This window comes from Neovison vison, chromosome X (assembly GCF_020171115.1).
Source record: "Neovison vison isolate M4711 chromosome X, ASM_NN_V1, whole genome shotgun sequence".
Taxonomy (NCBI): Eukaryota; Metazoa; Chordata; class Mammalia; order Carnivora; family Mustelidae; genus Neogale; species Neogale vison.
The window spans coordinates 67356259-67371963 of record NC_058105.1 but is presented as its reverse complement, the minus strand read 5'-3'; the positions used below and the strand labels follow the sequence as shown (position 1 = coordinate 67371963).

At 40.7% G+C, this 15705-nt stretch overlaps 1 protein-coding gene across 3 annotated transcripts in view; it reads left to right on the top strand.

The window, feature by feature from the left end:
* Positions 1 to 395: 395 nt before the first annotated feature.
* UPRT (uracil phosphoribosyltransferase homolog) overlaps positions 396 to 15705 on the top strand; it is an 87133-nt gene continuing 71823 nt past the window's right edge. For all 3 annotated transcript variants that reach the window (XM_044235926.1, XM_044235927.1, XM_044235925.1), the window contains exon 1: positions 396 to 935. In XM_044235926.1, the coding sequence (XP_044091861.1) occupies positions 559 to 935 (377 nt within the window). In that variant the 5' untranslated portion in view covers positions 396 to 558. The remainder of the gene's footprint in view (positions 936 to 15705) is intronic.

The following is a 15705-nucleotide window of genomic DNA, read 5'->3' as shown; positions in this document are numbered from 1 at the left end:
TTTCGCTTTTTACTTTTCCTTTTGGTTACACAGACAAGCTAAGTGAAGATGCCGTTTTTTGAAGTATAATCTCTCGGCCAACACACAAAGTCTAAAACCAGTGGGCCTTTTGTATGTAATCATTTTATCACTCTCCACTCCCAGATTTTTCTGGCTCTACCACGCCCCCAAAGTTTTGCATGCAGAACCTCCAAGGGCTCCTGGAAGACCCTGGAACCAAGCACCCCTGGCTTCGTCCCGGCTGCCTGGTTAAGGTATGGGAACCCACGCAGCCCGGTGATCAAAGGGTTACAGGCAGTTCGCCTGAGAGTAACAGGGAGAGGAGCCAATAGCGTCTAGGCAGGCTGTACGTCCGGTGTGGGAGGGGCAGGGACGTAACGCGCCCAGGGGAACTTACGGAGGCCGGGAAGGGGGTGGTTGGGTGAGAGGGGGCAACCCAGGTTAAGAGTTTAGAAACGTCCGGGACAAACAAGAGAGCGGATGAGCATCCGTCTCTTCTCCTCGCTCTCCTTTAGCCTTAGGGGTCAGTAGCTGCAGGTACAGCCCGGGGCCTGGTGTATGGCTGTGGACTTAACGGTGTTCGGACTCCAGGCCTTGTCACAACCAGAAAGCAAACTCTGTCTCTACCCCAGCTCTGAGCCGCTGCGACCCGGCGACCTGATGTCAGACCAGCCCGTGGGAAACAGCGCCTCCAAGACCATGCCGACTCTCCTCGCAGGGTATGCTCATTCCAGCATACCAACCGAGCTGGATCGTCCGGCCTGCGACGAGGCCAGCCTCAACCCAGAGAGCAGCGGTGGCAGTGGCAACTCTGACGCACCAACCAGCGAATCCCTCCTTGGGGACCGCGAATTCTCCCAGCAGATCGGGTCGCAGCTTAAACTGCTGCCTATGAATGATCAGATCCGGGAGCTGCAGACCATCATCCGGGACAAGTGAGCAGAGATCTAAAGGGATAGGGGACGTGGAGGGTGTTTCAAGGCGGGGGGAGGAGGGGCCCGGGACTGGAAGTAAAAGGGCTAAGGGGTAATGTCTTGGGCTCTGGGAAACTAGTTTGTGGGGATAGGGCAGGGCAGGGTGTCACGTGACTCAGGCCTCCAACCCTGTCTTTCCTAGTCCCTGGGTTTAACATCACCCTGTGAAAGGAGGGATACTTTGAAGTAGCTCCTGGCTCCTTCTTAGCCCCTTCCGAGGGAATACTAATCCTCAGCGGTTCCTGGGTGTAAACTCAACCACGCTGTGTGTCCTGTGCTGGTCTATAACCCAGAAATGGTTGCTGCCGAAGCTTATGCCCTGCCACAAATCACCTCGGGCGCACAAATAGAAATAATGCAATTTCAAGGGAATTATGTTGCGGTCAACGAGTTCTCTGACCGTTTACTGTTTGCTACTGCAAATATGTAATTTTGCCTAAGGTCTTTTAGTCTTGGAGTTTGTGTTTTGTTGGTCACGTGGAAGCTTATCATCCAACTCATCAGGATTCATTTTTGTAAAGTTACAGAACCTCAAATGTTTCCTGTGGAGTTAATGGAGCAAAGGGAACCTAAAGGAATCTTTGGCGCCCCCTCCTAATCCCACAAACAGCCACACAGAATCTCACGAATAGCCAAAAATGCAATGTTAAAATTCTGTCTTGAGGAGATCTCAAAACTCATGTTGTAGATGGAGTTTTTCAAGGGGAGTACGTACCATGATGAACTACAGCTGGTTTGTATATTGGCAGCACCTTAAATGGCAGCTGAGAATTCTACCACTGAACCACCCATGCACCGATGGCAGCACCTTAAATGAGTAGCTACTGCAGTATCAAAGCACTCGTTTTTTCCGTGGGTGCCTTAATCTTTTAAAATAGCTTCTGGGTCAAGACATCATTCTCTAAATCATACCGTAACTTTTTCTTTGTACTATTTTTTTCTTCGTTTCCTCGTACTTTTTCTTTTTCTTCATACTATTGTTAATAGGCTCCCTATTTGTTTCCTTGCTTTCAGGTTTTTTCTGCCTTCCACATACTCCCAGATATTACTGAACAGTCTTAATATACAGTTTTGATTAGATAACTATCCTACTCAGCAGCCTTCCTTGGCTTCTTAGAGCCTATCGATTAAAGTCCAGGATCCTGAGCTTGACAGTAGTAAGTCCTCTCTTCATGGTTCCTAGGAACTATTCGGCAACATCTCTGATTCTGCTGTCCTCTGAAATTCTCCTTACTCCTTCTCTGCATGTTCATCTCCTACCTATTCTTCAAGCTTAAACCGAGCATTAAATGTCCACCTCTCAAGAAGCTTTCCTCTAATCATTCTTCCTTGCTGATCTTCCCTGGCTTTTCAAATGCAAGATTCACCTTCTGTTTTGTATGTTGTTATTTGTGTATCAGTCTTGTTTCACCTATTAGATGTAATGAATCAATATTGAAAAATACTGTGGTCATGTGATCTAATAGGTGGAAATAGTGATCTTAAAAAGTAGGAGGCATAGGTCTGATAGTTGTGGTAGGGGAAGCTGAAATAATACTCAAATGTAGAACAAAGAAAATAGGATGATTCTTATTTCTGTAGATCAGGAGTTATTGACCCTGAGTCTTGGACACCAGTGTACCTGTAGATGGGTTTCAGGGTCTTGGTTAACCATCAGAAATTATTTGGGAAATATTACTCACTATATGTATTTTAATGATTTTTAAATAGCATCTTTATTGAGATATAATTTGCATACCATATAATACATCATTTAAAGTGCACAATTGAGTGGCTTTTACGTATTCATGGCTGTGCAACCATCACCACAGTCAATTTTACACTATCTTCATTACCTCAGCAAGAAATCCTGTACACAGCAGTAGTCACTCCCCATTTCTGCTCAACTCACCCAACCACTAATTTAGACAAGCACAAATATACTTTCTATCTCTGTTAAGTTGCCTATTCTGGACATTTCTTATAGATGGAGTCATATAACATATGGTCTTCTGTGTGACTAGATTCTTTGATTTAGCATAATGTTTTCAAGTGTCAACCACATTGCATCAGTACACCATTCCTTTTTTAGCTGAGTGGTATTCCACTGTATTGATATACCACATTTTGGTATATCTGTCCTCAAATGATGGATTTTTGGGTGGTTTCCACTCTTTGGCCATTATGAATAATGTTACTATGAACATCTGCATATGTGCCTTTTTTAATGGGGTGGGGATTCCTTAGCTTTCATTACCTTTCATGAAGGGGTATTCATGACATTGTAAGGGTAAACCATTGCTGTAAGATTTGGAGAGGACATGAGGTTCAGCATTCATATATGACAGCATCAATACTTGATTTTACTGCATTGTTCAGAAAAACCTCAGTGTAAATGAATTTTTTTTGTGTGTGTGAGCTTGGAAAGAGACAGCAGGATCCAGAGTGATCTTAGGCAGGATGTTTAGCATCTCTGTGCTTCAGCTTTATCATTTGTTAAACGAGGATGGGGTAATATCTCATGGAACTCCTGGGATGCTAAAACAAGATACTGTCTGAACATTTGTTGTAAACTGTGAAGAGCTGTGCCAGCCTTCGTGTTTCGATTTATGCATGGTTCGAATTGCGTACATAAGGGCCAGGAGACAGTAAAAGGAATTTAACTATATATAGAACTTACATTCTTTTTTTTCCTAATTTTAAAAGATTTCATTTATTTATTTATTTGACATTGATCACAAGCAGGAGGAGGGGCAGAGGGAGAGAGAGAAGGAGAAGCAGGCTCCCCTGAGCAAAGCTCGATGAGCAGGGAGCTTGATGTGGGGCTCGATCCCAGGATCCCCGGATCATGACCTGAGCTGAAAGCAAACGCTTAACAGAACGAGCCACCCACGCGCCCCTCTCGTTCTTATTTTAAAAAGCAAAATTGAGAGATCCTGGGTAATTTTTATCCTGCTATGATACAATATAGAGAGACTCACTAAAATTCTTTTTAACTAATTGATGTTTAGTTATTTAGGCTGGAGACAGTGTTTTAGTTTTGTTTGTTTGTTTGTTTTGAAGATTTTATTTATTTATTTGACAGACAAGTAGGCAGAGAGGCAGGCAGACAGAGAGAGGAGAAGCAAGGTCTCGCTGAGCAGAATGCTGGATGAGGGGCTCATTCCCAAACCCTGGGATCATGACCTGAGCCCAAGGCAGAAGCTTTGATTCACTGAGCCACCCAGGTGCCCCTAGTTTTGTTTTTGTTAATCAAATCTGTTAACAGAGGCCTCTGTTCCTTTATCTTAAAAAATTGCCATTCCCCTCACACAAGATCTGTCTCATCCCCTCTAGGGGGCTGGCATAAGGTGCCTGTGGTAAGAGAAGCTATAGTTACATAGGTTAAGCCATTAAAGTTGCCATCAGTTATCATATCCTGTCTTCCTCGGAGCTTATGCTCTTCTCTGTTTTGCTGTGACATCATGTATGTGCACTGTGGAGCTGTCTGATAATAGAAGCAATTGGAGTACTTGTTATTCCTTTACTGATCCTGTCCTTTCTATCTAGCTGTTGAAGGGATTGGTTTCTGAATGGACTTGGCCCTGGAGAAATGGACGTTGAGCCACAGGGCGCTGCATGTTGTAAAAAGATAAAGCAGGCAAGATTGAGAATACATTGTACTGATCTAAAATGTCTTTTTTTTTTAAATGTGCAGTATTTGTAATATAATATGTTGGCTGTCTTATTGAATTTCAAGTAAATGGTTTTCTCTCAGAGAGTGCGGTCATCTAAACATTGAGAGAGCAAATTATTTACTGAGTTACATATGGGTAACTGGTGAACTTGGGAAGAGAACTTACCCTTCATTTTCAGTTTTTGCAACAGCAATAACATCCTTCTCTTCCTGCCTCCTTTATATACTAAACCAGCAAAATCTGAGTGTAATGTACTTTTACCTTGACCATAGTTCATGAGCTCCTGTCTAAGGCAATGCATTTAAAGATCATCTTCCCTCTCTCATTTTTTTCTTTTGTCTCCTGAAAGGTTAAAGCTATTTCATGAGCTGTTGAGTGTTACCTTGTACTTGGAAGGGCTTTGCCATGGCCTCAGCAGACAACTGGGATGAAAATGGAGCATTCTCAGAGTATTTTACTCCATGAAATAACACTAAAGATGAACCAGATCAGCCTTGTGAGTTTATTTTTTTAGTCACCTGGAGGGGAGACAACCTCAGGAGGGATGAACATCCTGTTTAGCCCTAATGTGAATGCAGCCTAATGTGATTTGAGTCATCTGGCTAGGTAATGTGATGTTCTTTACTGAGACTGTGCATCTGAATTTCCTGGGGAGTCTTTTTTTTCCCCAAATAAAATTTTTGGTACCCTTAGCGTAGTCTTGGGTGAAACCTGGGTAGTCTTGGGTGAAACCTGAGCACCTGTAGCTTAACAAACACCACAGGTGATTGTGCCCACTGCTTTTGGGAGAATGACCGTTCTCCCCCAGCATGGTGATTTGCCTGGCTTTGGATTAGGGATATAGGCTGAGCTAGGGATTCCACACCAAACCAAACCAGCCTAGAGTGCCTGGCCTGGCAATACCCTGAGAATGGAGGAATCTTGGTTATTTTCCCTACTTGTACAAAACCAAAGTATTCACCACAGAAAAAAACTGTGACCTGCAAGTTGTTTACAACATGGACATGGTTTTGGTTTTACATGTCAATTTTTTTAAAAGATTTTATTTGGGGCACCTCGGTGGTTCAGTGGTTAAGCCTCTGCCTTTGGCTCAGGTCATGATCTCAGGGTCCTGGGATGGAGCCCCACATCGGGTTCTCTGCTCAGCGTGAAGTATGCTTCCTCCCCACCTGCTTGCCTCTCTGCCTGCCTCTCTGCCTGCTTGTGATCTCTGTCTGTCAAATAAATAAATAAAATCTTTAAAAATATATTTTTTTAAATTTAAAAATTTTAAAAATTTTTTTAAAAAGATTTTATTTATTTATTTGACAGACAGAGAGGGAGAGAGACCACAAGCAGGGGGAGCAGCAGGCTGGAGAGGGAGAAGCAGGCTCCCCTCCGAGCAGGGAGCCTGATACAGGCTGTGCCACCCAGGAGCCCCTACATGTGAATTTTCTTTCTTTCTTTTTTAAAAGGATTTTCTTTATTTATTAGAGAGAGAGAGAGCATGAGAGGGGAGAAGGTCAGAGGGAGAAGCAGACTCCCCATGGACTCTGATCCCCAGGACTCTGGGATCATGACCTGAGCAGAGGTGAAGGCAGTCGCTTAACTGGTTGAGCCACTCAGGCACTCACCTGTGAATTTTCTAACTGGCTTTTAGTCCAGGAAGGGGGAATCACCTCTTTAAACTATGCATACCCTGGTTAAAAGATTTATTGGTCATATCCTAGTAATGTCTCACCAACTAGTCTATACTCCAGGGAGACATAAAGAAAATCTGGCATGGCACAGTACCAGACACATATGGGAATTGATATTCAATCATTATAAGAAAATAACCTTCTTTTTTTTTAAAGGTTTTATTTATTTATTTGACAGAGAGAGATCACAGTAGACAGAGAGAGAGAGAGAGGGAAGCAGGCTCCCTGCTGAGCAGAGAGCCCGATGCAGGACTCGATCCCAGGACCCTGAGATCATGACCTGAGCCGAAGGCAGCAGTTTAACCCACTGAGCCACCCAGGTGCCCCAAGAAAATAACCTTCTGAATGAAGCCTGAGTTCTAAGGGAAAATGATAGCTTCTCTTCTTTTCCTGACTTTGAACACTTATGTTAAACTCTGCTTTGAGGTGCAAGTAAATATTGACACTATTTTAATAGCTTTTAAGGTGCTAGGGATTGTGGCCTTGATGACTTCTACCTGGCAGGTAGTAAAAGCCATATATTTTTTTTTTCAGTTTTTCACATCAGATTAGTTTTGCTCCAAGGACTTCACTGGGGGGTTGTTTTTCTTAGGGTGAAGGGAGGAGCCAGAGTATCATTTATAAAACATCTGCATACCATGAAAGACCTTGGAGTTATTCTTTATTTTAGTGATCACATTATAACAAAATAGCTCTGGAAATAGAGTTTATGTTTTCAGAGCTTTAACTAAACCATAACTCTAAATAAAATATTCCTTTGGTTTAAACCTGCCAGAAAGCTTTTATGTTCTATTTCCCTTTTACCTGTTGCTTTAAAAAATTCAAAATCAAAAACAAACAAAAACATAATAGAAGTGGATTTAAGCCTATTTAGTTCTTTTTTCTTAGGTTACGAGGTAAAATAGAGGACACCAAGTTAAATTTGAATTCAGATAAACAATGAACTTTTTTTCATATATCTTAAACATTGAATGGGACATACTTCTGAAATACACATTTAACTGGGTGTCTTGTATTTTTATTTGCTAAATCTGGCAACCCTGTGTTAACCCTAACTTCTCCCATCCCAAATGTTGAAAATAATCCTTTAAAAATTTTAAAAAATTAATTGATTGTTATTTAAATTCTAGTTAATTAACATATGGTATAAAATCGGTTTCAGGGGTAGAATTTAGAGATTCATTGCTTACTTAAAAAACACAGTGCTCATCATAACAAGTGTCCTCCTTAATACCCACCACCCATCTAGCCCATAACCCACCCACCTCCTCCATTAACCCTCAGCTTGTTATCTATCCTTAAGAGTCTCTTATGGTTTCTTTCTCTCTCTCTTTTTTGCTTTTTTTCCCCCTTCACATTTGTTCAATTTTTTTGCTTCTTAAGTTCCACATGTGAGTGAAATCCTATGGTATTTGTCTTTCTCTCACTTATTTCGCCTAGCGTAATATGCTCTAGCTCTACAACCTTGTGGCAAATGGCAAAATTTCATTCTTTTCATGACTGAGTAATATTCCATTGTATGTATATACCACTTCTTTATACATTCATTGGTCGTTGGGCATTTGGGCTCTTTCCATAGTTTGACTGTTGTGGATATTGCTGCTGTAAACATCCAGGTGCATGTACCCCTTCAAATCTGTACTTTGGAACCCTTTGGGGAAATACCTAAGAGTGCAGTTGCTAGGTCCTAAGGTAGTTCTATTTTTAACTTTTTGAGAAAACTCCATACTGTTTTTCTTTTCCAGAGTAGCTGCACCATCTTGCATTCCCACCAACAGTGTAAGAGGGTTGGTTCCCCTTTCTCCACATCCTTGCCAGGATGTGAAGCTGTTGACTTAGCCATTCTGACAGGTGTGAGGTGGTATCTCATCATGGTTTTGATTTGTATTTTCCTGATGATGAGTGATGTTGAGCATCTTTTCATGTGTCTGTTGGCCATCTGGATATCTTCTTTGGAAAAATGTCTATTCATGTCTTCTTCCCTTTTTTAAAGTGGATTGTTTGTGTTTTCAGTGCTGAGTTTTATAAATTCTTTATTGATTTGGGGTACTAACCCTTTATCAGATATGTCATTTGCAGATATGTTGTCTTCCTTCATAGGCTCCTTTATTTTTGTTGATTGTTTCCTATGCTTTGCAGAAGCTTTTTATCTTTATGAAGTTCCAAGAGTTCAATTTTGCTTTTGTTTCTTTTGCCTCCAGAGACCTCTTTAATAGGAGGTTGCTATGACCAAGGTCAAAGAGTTATTGCCTGTGGTCTCCTCAAGGAGGAGACAGGTTTCCTATCTCACATTTAGGTCTTTCATCAATTTTGAATTCATTTTTGTGTATGGTGTAAGAAAGTGGTCCAGGTTCATTTTTCTGCATGTTGCTCTTCAGTTTTCCCAAAACCATATGTTGAAGAGATTGTCTTTTTTCCATTGGATATTCTTTCCTGCTTTGTTGAAGATTAGTTGGCCATATAGTTGTGGGTCCATTAATGGGTTTTCTATTCTGTTCTTTTGTTTTATGTGTCTGTTTTGTGCCAGTACCATACTGTCTTAATAGCTACAGCTTTGCAATATAGCTTAAAGTCTGGAATCATGATGGCTCCAGCTTTGCTTTTCTTCTTCAAAATTGCTTTCACTATTCAGGGTCTTTTGTAGTTCCATACAAGTTTTAGGATTGTTTGTTCTAGCTCTGTGAAAAATGCTGGTGGTGTTTTGATAGGGATTGCATAAAATGTGTAGGTTGCTTTGGATAGTATAGACATGTTAATAATGTTTGTTCTTCCAATCCGTGGCATTGGAATTTTTTCCCATTTCCTTGTGTCCTCTTCAGTTTCTTTCATAAATGTTCTATAGTTTTCGGAGAGTGGGTCTTTTGTCCCTTTGGTTAGGTTTATTCCCAAGTATCTTGTAGTTTTTGGTGTACTTGTAAATGGGATGGATTCCTTGATTTCTTTTTCTGTTGCTTCATTATTGGTGTATAGAAATGCAACAGATTTCTATCCACTAATTTTATATCTTGCAACTTTGCTGAATTCATGTATTAGCTCTAGCGATTTTTTTGGTGGAGCCTTCTGGTTTTCTACATGGTATCATGTTGTCTACAAATAAAGTTTGACTTCTTCTTTGCCAATTTGGATGTCTTTTATTTCTTTGTGTTGTATGATTGCTGATCCTAAGATTGTTGTATGATTGCTGATTCCAGTAGTATGTTAAATAATAATGGGGAGGGGCGCCTGGGTGGCTCATTGAGTTAAGCCTCTGTCTTCGGCTCAGGTCATGATCTCAGGGTCCTGGGATCAAGCCCTGCATCAGGCTTTCTGCTCAGTGGGGATCCTGCTTTCCCCTCTATCTCTGCCTGTCTCTCTGCCTTCTTGTGATCTGTGTGTCAAATAAAGAAATAAAATCTTAAAAAAAAAGTAATGGTGAGAGTGGACTTCCCTGTCTTGTTCTTAACCATAGAGGAAAAGCTCTCAGTTTTTCCCCATTCAAGATTATATTAGTTGTGGATCTTTCTTATATGATCTTTATGATGTTGAGGTATGTTACCTCTATTCCTCCTTGTTGAGGGTTTTTTTAAAAATCAAGAATGGATGCTGTATTTTGTTAAATGCTTTTTCTGCATCGAATGAGAGGATCATATGGTCTTTATCCTTTCTTTTATTATTGTGGTGTATCACATTGATTTATTTGTGAATATTGAACCACCCCTGCAACTGGAAATAAATCCCAGTTGATAACGGTGAATAATTCTTCTAATGTATTGTTGAATTTGATTCAATAGTATTTTATTGAGAATTTTTACAACCATGTTCACCAGGGATAGTGGCCTAGTAATTCTCCTTTTTAGCAGGGTCTTTGTCTGGTTTTGTAATCAAGGTAACGCTGGCTTCTTAGAAATAGTTTGGAAGTTTTCTTCCATTTCTGTTTTTTGGAACAGTTTGAGAAGAATAGGTATCAATTCTTTTTTTTTTTTTTTTTTTAAAGATTTCACTTATCCATTTGACAGAGAGAGATCACAAGTAGATGGAGAGGCAGGCAGAGAGAGAGAGGGAAGCAGGCTCCCTGCCGAGCAGAGAGCCCGACGCGGGACTCGATCCCAGGACCCTGAGATCACAACCTGAGCCGAAGGCAGCGGCTTAACCCACTGAGCCACCCAGGCGCCCCTAGGTATCAATTCTTATTGAAATGTCTGGTAGAATTCCCTTAGGAAGCCATCTGGCCCTGGAGTTTTGTTTGTTAGGAGATTTTAGTTTACGGATTCAATTTCTTAACTGGTTATAGGTCTGTTCAGATTTTCTATTTCTTTCTGTTTCAGTTTTGGTCATTTGTATGTTTCTAGGAATTTATCCATTTTTTCCAGATTGCCCATTTTGTTGGCATATAACTTTTCATAATATTCTCCTACAATTCTTTCTTTCTGTGGTGTTGGTTGTGATCTTTCCACTTTCATTCATGCTTTTATTTATTTGGGTTCTTTCTCTTTTCTTTTTGATAAGTATGGCTAGGGGTTTATCAGTTTTTTTCTTCCGAAGAAGCAGCTCTTAGTTTCATTGAACTTTTTTAGTTTTTTGATTTCTATATTATTTCTTTCTGCTCTAATCTCTTCTTATTTCCCTTCTTCCAGCTTTAGCCTTTATTTGCTGTTCCTTTCCTAGCTCCTTTAGGTGTACTGTTAGGTTGTGTATTTGAGACTTTTCTTGCTTCTTGAGGTAGGCCTGTATTGCTATTGCAATATATTTATTTATGTATATTATGTATATTTATGTATATTATGTGTATTTACTTCCATCTTAGGACCTCTACTACCTTCACTACCTCCCAAAGGTTTTGGACTGGTGTTTTTATTTTCATTGATTCCATGTATCTTTTTTCTTTTTTATCTTTAATTTTCTGGTTAACCCATTCATTCTTTAGTTGGCTGTTCTTTAACCTCCATGTATTTGCAGTCTTTCCAAATTTTTTCTCATGGTTGACCTCAAGTTTCATAGTGTTGTGGTCTGAAAATACACATGGTATGATCTAAATCTTTTTGTACTTGTTGAGGCCTGATTTGTGATCCATTATGTAATCTATTCTGGAGAATGTGCCATGTGCACTTGAAAAGAATGTGTATTCTGCTCTTTAGGATAAAGTGTTCTGAGTATGTCTGTTAAGTCCATCTAGTCTAGTATATCGTTTAAAGTCATTGTTTCCTTCTTGATTTTCTGTTCAGATGGTCTATCCATTGCTATAAGTGTGGTATTAAAGTCCCCTACTATTATTGTATTATTATCAATGAGTTTCTTTATATTTGTTATTAATTGATTTATATATTTGGATGCTTCCAAGTTGGGGGCATAAATATTTACAACTGTTACATCTTTTTGATGGATAGACCCCTTAATTATGATATAGTGCCCTTTATCTCTTGGTATAGTCATTGGTTTAAAATATAGTTTTTCTGATAGAAGTATGGCTAGTCTGACTTTTTATTGTTCTCCATCCACTCACTTGAAATCTGCAGGTGTCTTTAGGTCTAAAATGAGTCTCTTGTAACTCTTAATGATAGCAAACAAACTGAGGGTTGGTGGAGAAAGCTGGGTAGGGGATGGGCTTGATGGGGATGGGTATTAAGGAGGCATTTGTTACGATGAGCACTGGATGTTGTAATGTAAGTGATGAACCCCTGAATTTTCCTGAGTTTAAATAAAACTTTGAAAAACAAATATGTCTTAATAATGGTAGTAAAAAAAATAAAATGAGTATTATAGGCAGCATATAGATGGGTCTTTTTTTATCCTTTCCTTCATAGTTATTTAGTCCATTTAAATTCAGAATAATTATTGATAGATACAAATTCAGTACCATTGTATTATCTTAAAGTTGGTGTTTCTGATGATGTTCTCTCTTCCTTCCTAGTCTTTGTCACCTTTGGTCTTCTTTTCCCCCATCTAAAGAGGCCCCTTGTATATATCTTGCAGGACTGGTTTAGTGGTCATGAACTCCTTTAGTTTTGTCTGGGAAACTTTTTACCTCTCTTTCTATTCTGAATGACAGCCTTTATCTCTCTTTCTATTTTGAATTCAAGCCTTGAAATATTCTTGGCTGCATATTTTCCCCAGGCAACATAGTAAACATATCATGCCATTTCTTCGGGCCAGCCAAGAGTTTATGGAGTTATCTGTTGGGAACCTGTTGTCTTCCACTGTAGGTTAAGGACTTTTTTTTTTACCTTGCTGCCTTCATGATTCTTTCCTTGTCTCTGTATTTTGTGAATTTGGCTATGATATGTCTTGATGATCGTCAGCTTTTTTTACATTTAATGGGAGTTCTCTGTGATTTTGGGATTTCAGTGTTTGTTTCTGTCCCCAGATTAAGATAGTTTTCAGCTCTAATTTGTTTAAATAAACCTCCTTGTTCTTTCTCTTCTTCTGGGACTCCTATGATAGAAATATGCTTCATGGAATTGCTGAGTTTCCTAAGTTTACATTTGTGATCCAATACTTTTCTTTCCCTCTTCTTTTCAGTTTCATTATTTTCCACACTTTCATCTTCTGTGTTACTGATTTATTCCTCTGCTTTGTCCATCCTCATTGTCATGGCAGCCATTCATGTTCTAGCATTTTTAATTTTGGCCTTACTAGGTTGTATTTCTTTTACCTCTATAGTAAAGGTTTCTCTCATGTCTTCTGTGCTTTTCCTCAGGCCCAGCTAGTATCTTTATAATTGTTGATTTAAATTCTGGTTCAGACATCTTCCTTGTATCTGTATAAATCCCTAGCTGTGACTTCTTCCTGTTCTGTCTTTTGGGGTGAGTTCCTCCATCTTGTCATTTATTCTGGGTCACATTTTTATGTGTGTATGGTTGTTAGGGAAGCCTGTTCTATTCCTGCTCCTGAGAGTAATGGCTCTATTAAAAACAGGTTAAAAAAAAAAAAAGCTGAAACTAGATCCTATTTCCTCTAGAGTTGAAGGTTTGCAGCACTCTATGATCACTAGACATGATGCATGTGAGGGATTTGTGCTGGTCTTCTGGGGGAGGGGCTTGATGCACTGATTCTCAGGGGGATTTGCCCCAGTAGAGATGCACCTGCAGGGTGTTGGGAGGGGTAGGAAGAGGGTGCTTGTTGCAAGCAGCTCTAGCCTCCAGTAGGTGGCACTGTATTGCTCACCGAAGTAGGGCAATGCTGATGTGGGGGTGGGCAGTGGCATTGTTCTGCTCTCTTGTCCCCAGAGCAGAGAGCTCCTGTCCACCACTTAGGAAGCCCTCACAGAAAAGTAAATATTCACCCCTCTTGTGGCCTCTCTCAGATCCCTGCCTCCAAGCTGTCTGCCTGCCAAACGGTACAGAATTCCTGTGTTTTATCTCAGGCACATGGCTGGATTTCAAAACTACAAACTCTGATTTTTAGGGACCTGGTGCATGTGGAGCCATGGTGATCCTCTGAGGGAGGATCTCTGCACACTGCTGATCATGCCCATTAGCACTGTCACACAGTGGCTGGAGTTTAAGGTAAAGCACAGCAAAAAGCTGGCACCAAGGTTTGTTGCCCTCAGCAGGTGTCTCCATTCCTGTGCTAATAAATGGGGTCTCACACTGGCATCCACAAGCTTTTTTGTCCTCTGAGAGGCTGTTCTACCTCCCCCAAATGCCCTACGAGAAGGGGAACTGTTTCTCCCTGTGCAATCCAGGGGATTCTCAGAGCACACTGTCCTTTCCTGGGCCTCTGCCCTCCTTCCCCACAGGAGCACCACTCTGCCCGCCCATCTCCACCCAGCAGTGGCCCAGACTTCTAAAACTTCAGATTTTGGGCTCCAGTGCTTGTAAACACTTGCAATAATCAGCCACGGTAGTTTTCCCAGTGAATGGTGTTGGGTAAGTCTGTCTATCTGGTGCAGTTCCCTGTGTGCTGCCTTCTGTTTCTCTATCTCTCTTCCCTCTCTCTGAGATTAAGGCTCCCTCCCCTCTGCAGCACCCACAATTCTTTTATTCACATAGCATGTCCTACCTCTGTGAAGTGGCATCTTTTCTCTCTAGTTCTCCAGTTTGTTCTCTCACCATTCAGATTGATCTGTTGGGTGTTCAGAAAGTTTTTATATTTATCTAGCTGTGATTTAGAGACAAGGTAAGCCTGGGGTCCCCCTACTACTGTGCCATCTTAACTCCCTCCTTGGGCCTTGTTTCTTAAATGACACCTAAATCAGTGCTACTGGGATTTTATTTCAAATCAATTGTTTTAAGTTATGGATCAGAGGTCTTGATGTAATAATTTTTTAAAAGGGTATGTTCTTATATTGTTAACTTTTTTTACAAGCCATACAATAATGGTAGCTTCTCCCTCTTCAGAAGGAGCATTTTAATGATGTTTTTTATTTGCCTACCAAACTCTATTTCATTGTGTGCATGCCAGTCTGATTTGCAGGAAAAGTTAAAATACATTTCAAAACTGTCCCTTTAGAAAATATACCCTTATTAGAGCAAAATAAATAATGGCTTCACTCAGGGACTTGGAATTGGAAAGCTTCAGCCCGGGAGGTACCTTGAAGTACTTGACCTCTGTAAGCCTCACTGTTTTCATCACTAAATTAGTAGTAATGGTGATGGGTCCATGATCAAAGGAGTGAGACTGATACAAAGCGAAGGTGAAGCAAAGCTTTATTTTGCGCCAGCACCGAGAATCAAACCAACCGGTTAGGGCTGCCTCTTACAGAGAGGGCAACCCCTCCCAGCCTCACAGACTAACTTTTATAGAGCAAAGACCATGTGGTTGAGCCTGGCCACACACAAGTGGCCAACTGAATTACAATTCACCCTATAGTAGCTATTTGAACTAGCCTATTACTCTGGTCAGTGTTGGCCCCCCAAAGGCGGGGCCCACATTCTTTGGTGGTTAGGAAGGTGCTTTACTGATTGGGTGTCTCCACCTGGCTCGAGTCATCCTTGCATTCTAGGCTCTGTTATCCCCACCCTGACCTGACACGTCCTGGTATATGGGCTCTGTTATCATGGGCTGGTTGGCCATATTTTACTGGTTTCCCAGACTTGTTTCTAAGTAAATTCCTCTGGGGGGGGCAGGGTCAATCTAAGTTTACTGCATAAACAACAAAATGGCTATTTAACTGAGATGGAGTCGCTCTGGTTAAGTAGGCCCTTACATTCCCCCCTTTTCTTTGGAGATTAGTCAAATCCTTGACTTTTTTAGCCAGTTCTATGTTCTCCTGTTGTAAGGGGTTATATTGAGCTTGTAAGACTAACATTTTTATTGCTCCAATTTTCTTTTGTACAAATGACATTAGGGTATTTATAATGCAGGGGCCAAAAAGTAACATTAGTAATCATAAAACCAGGGGGCCTGCAATTGCTGATATTAGGGAAGTTATCCACAGGGACCAGTTGAACAAACTTCTGTAGCATCCCTATTGTGCAC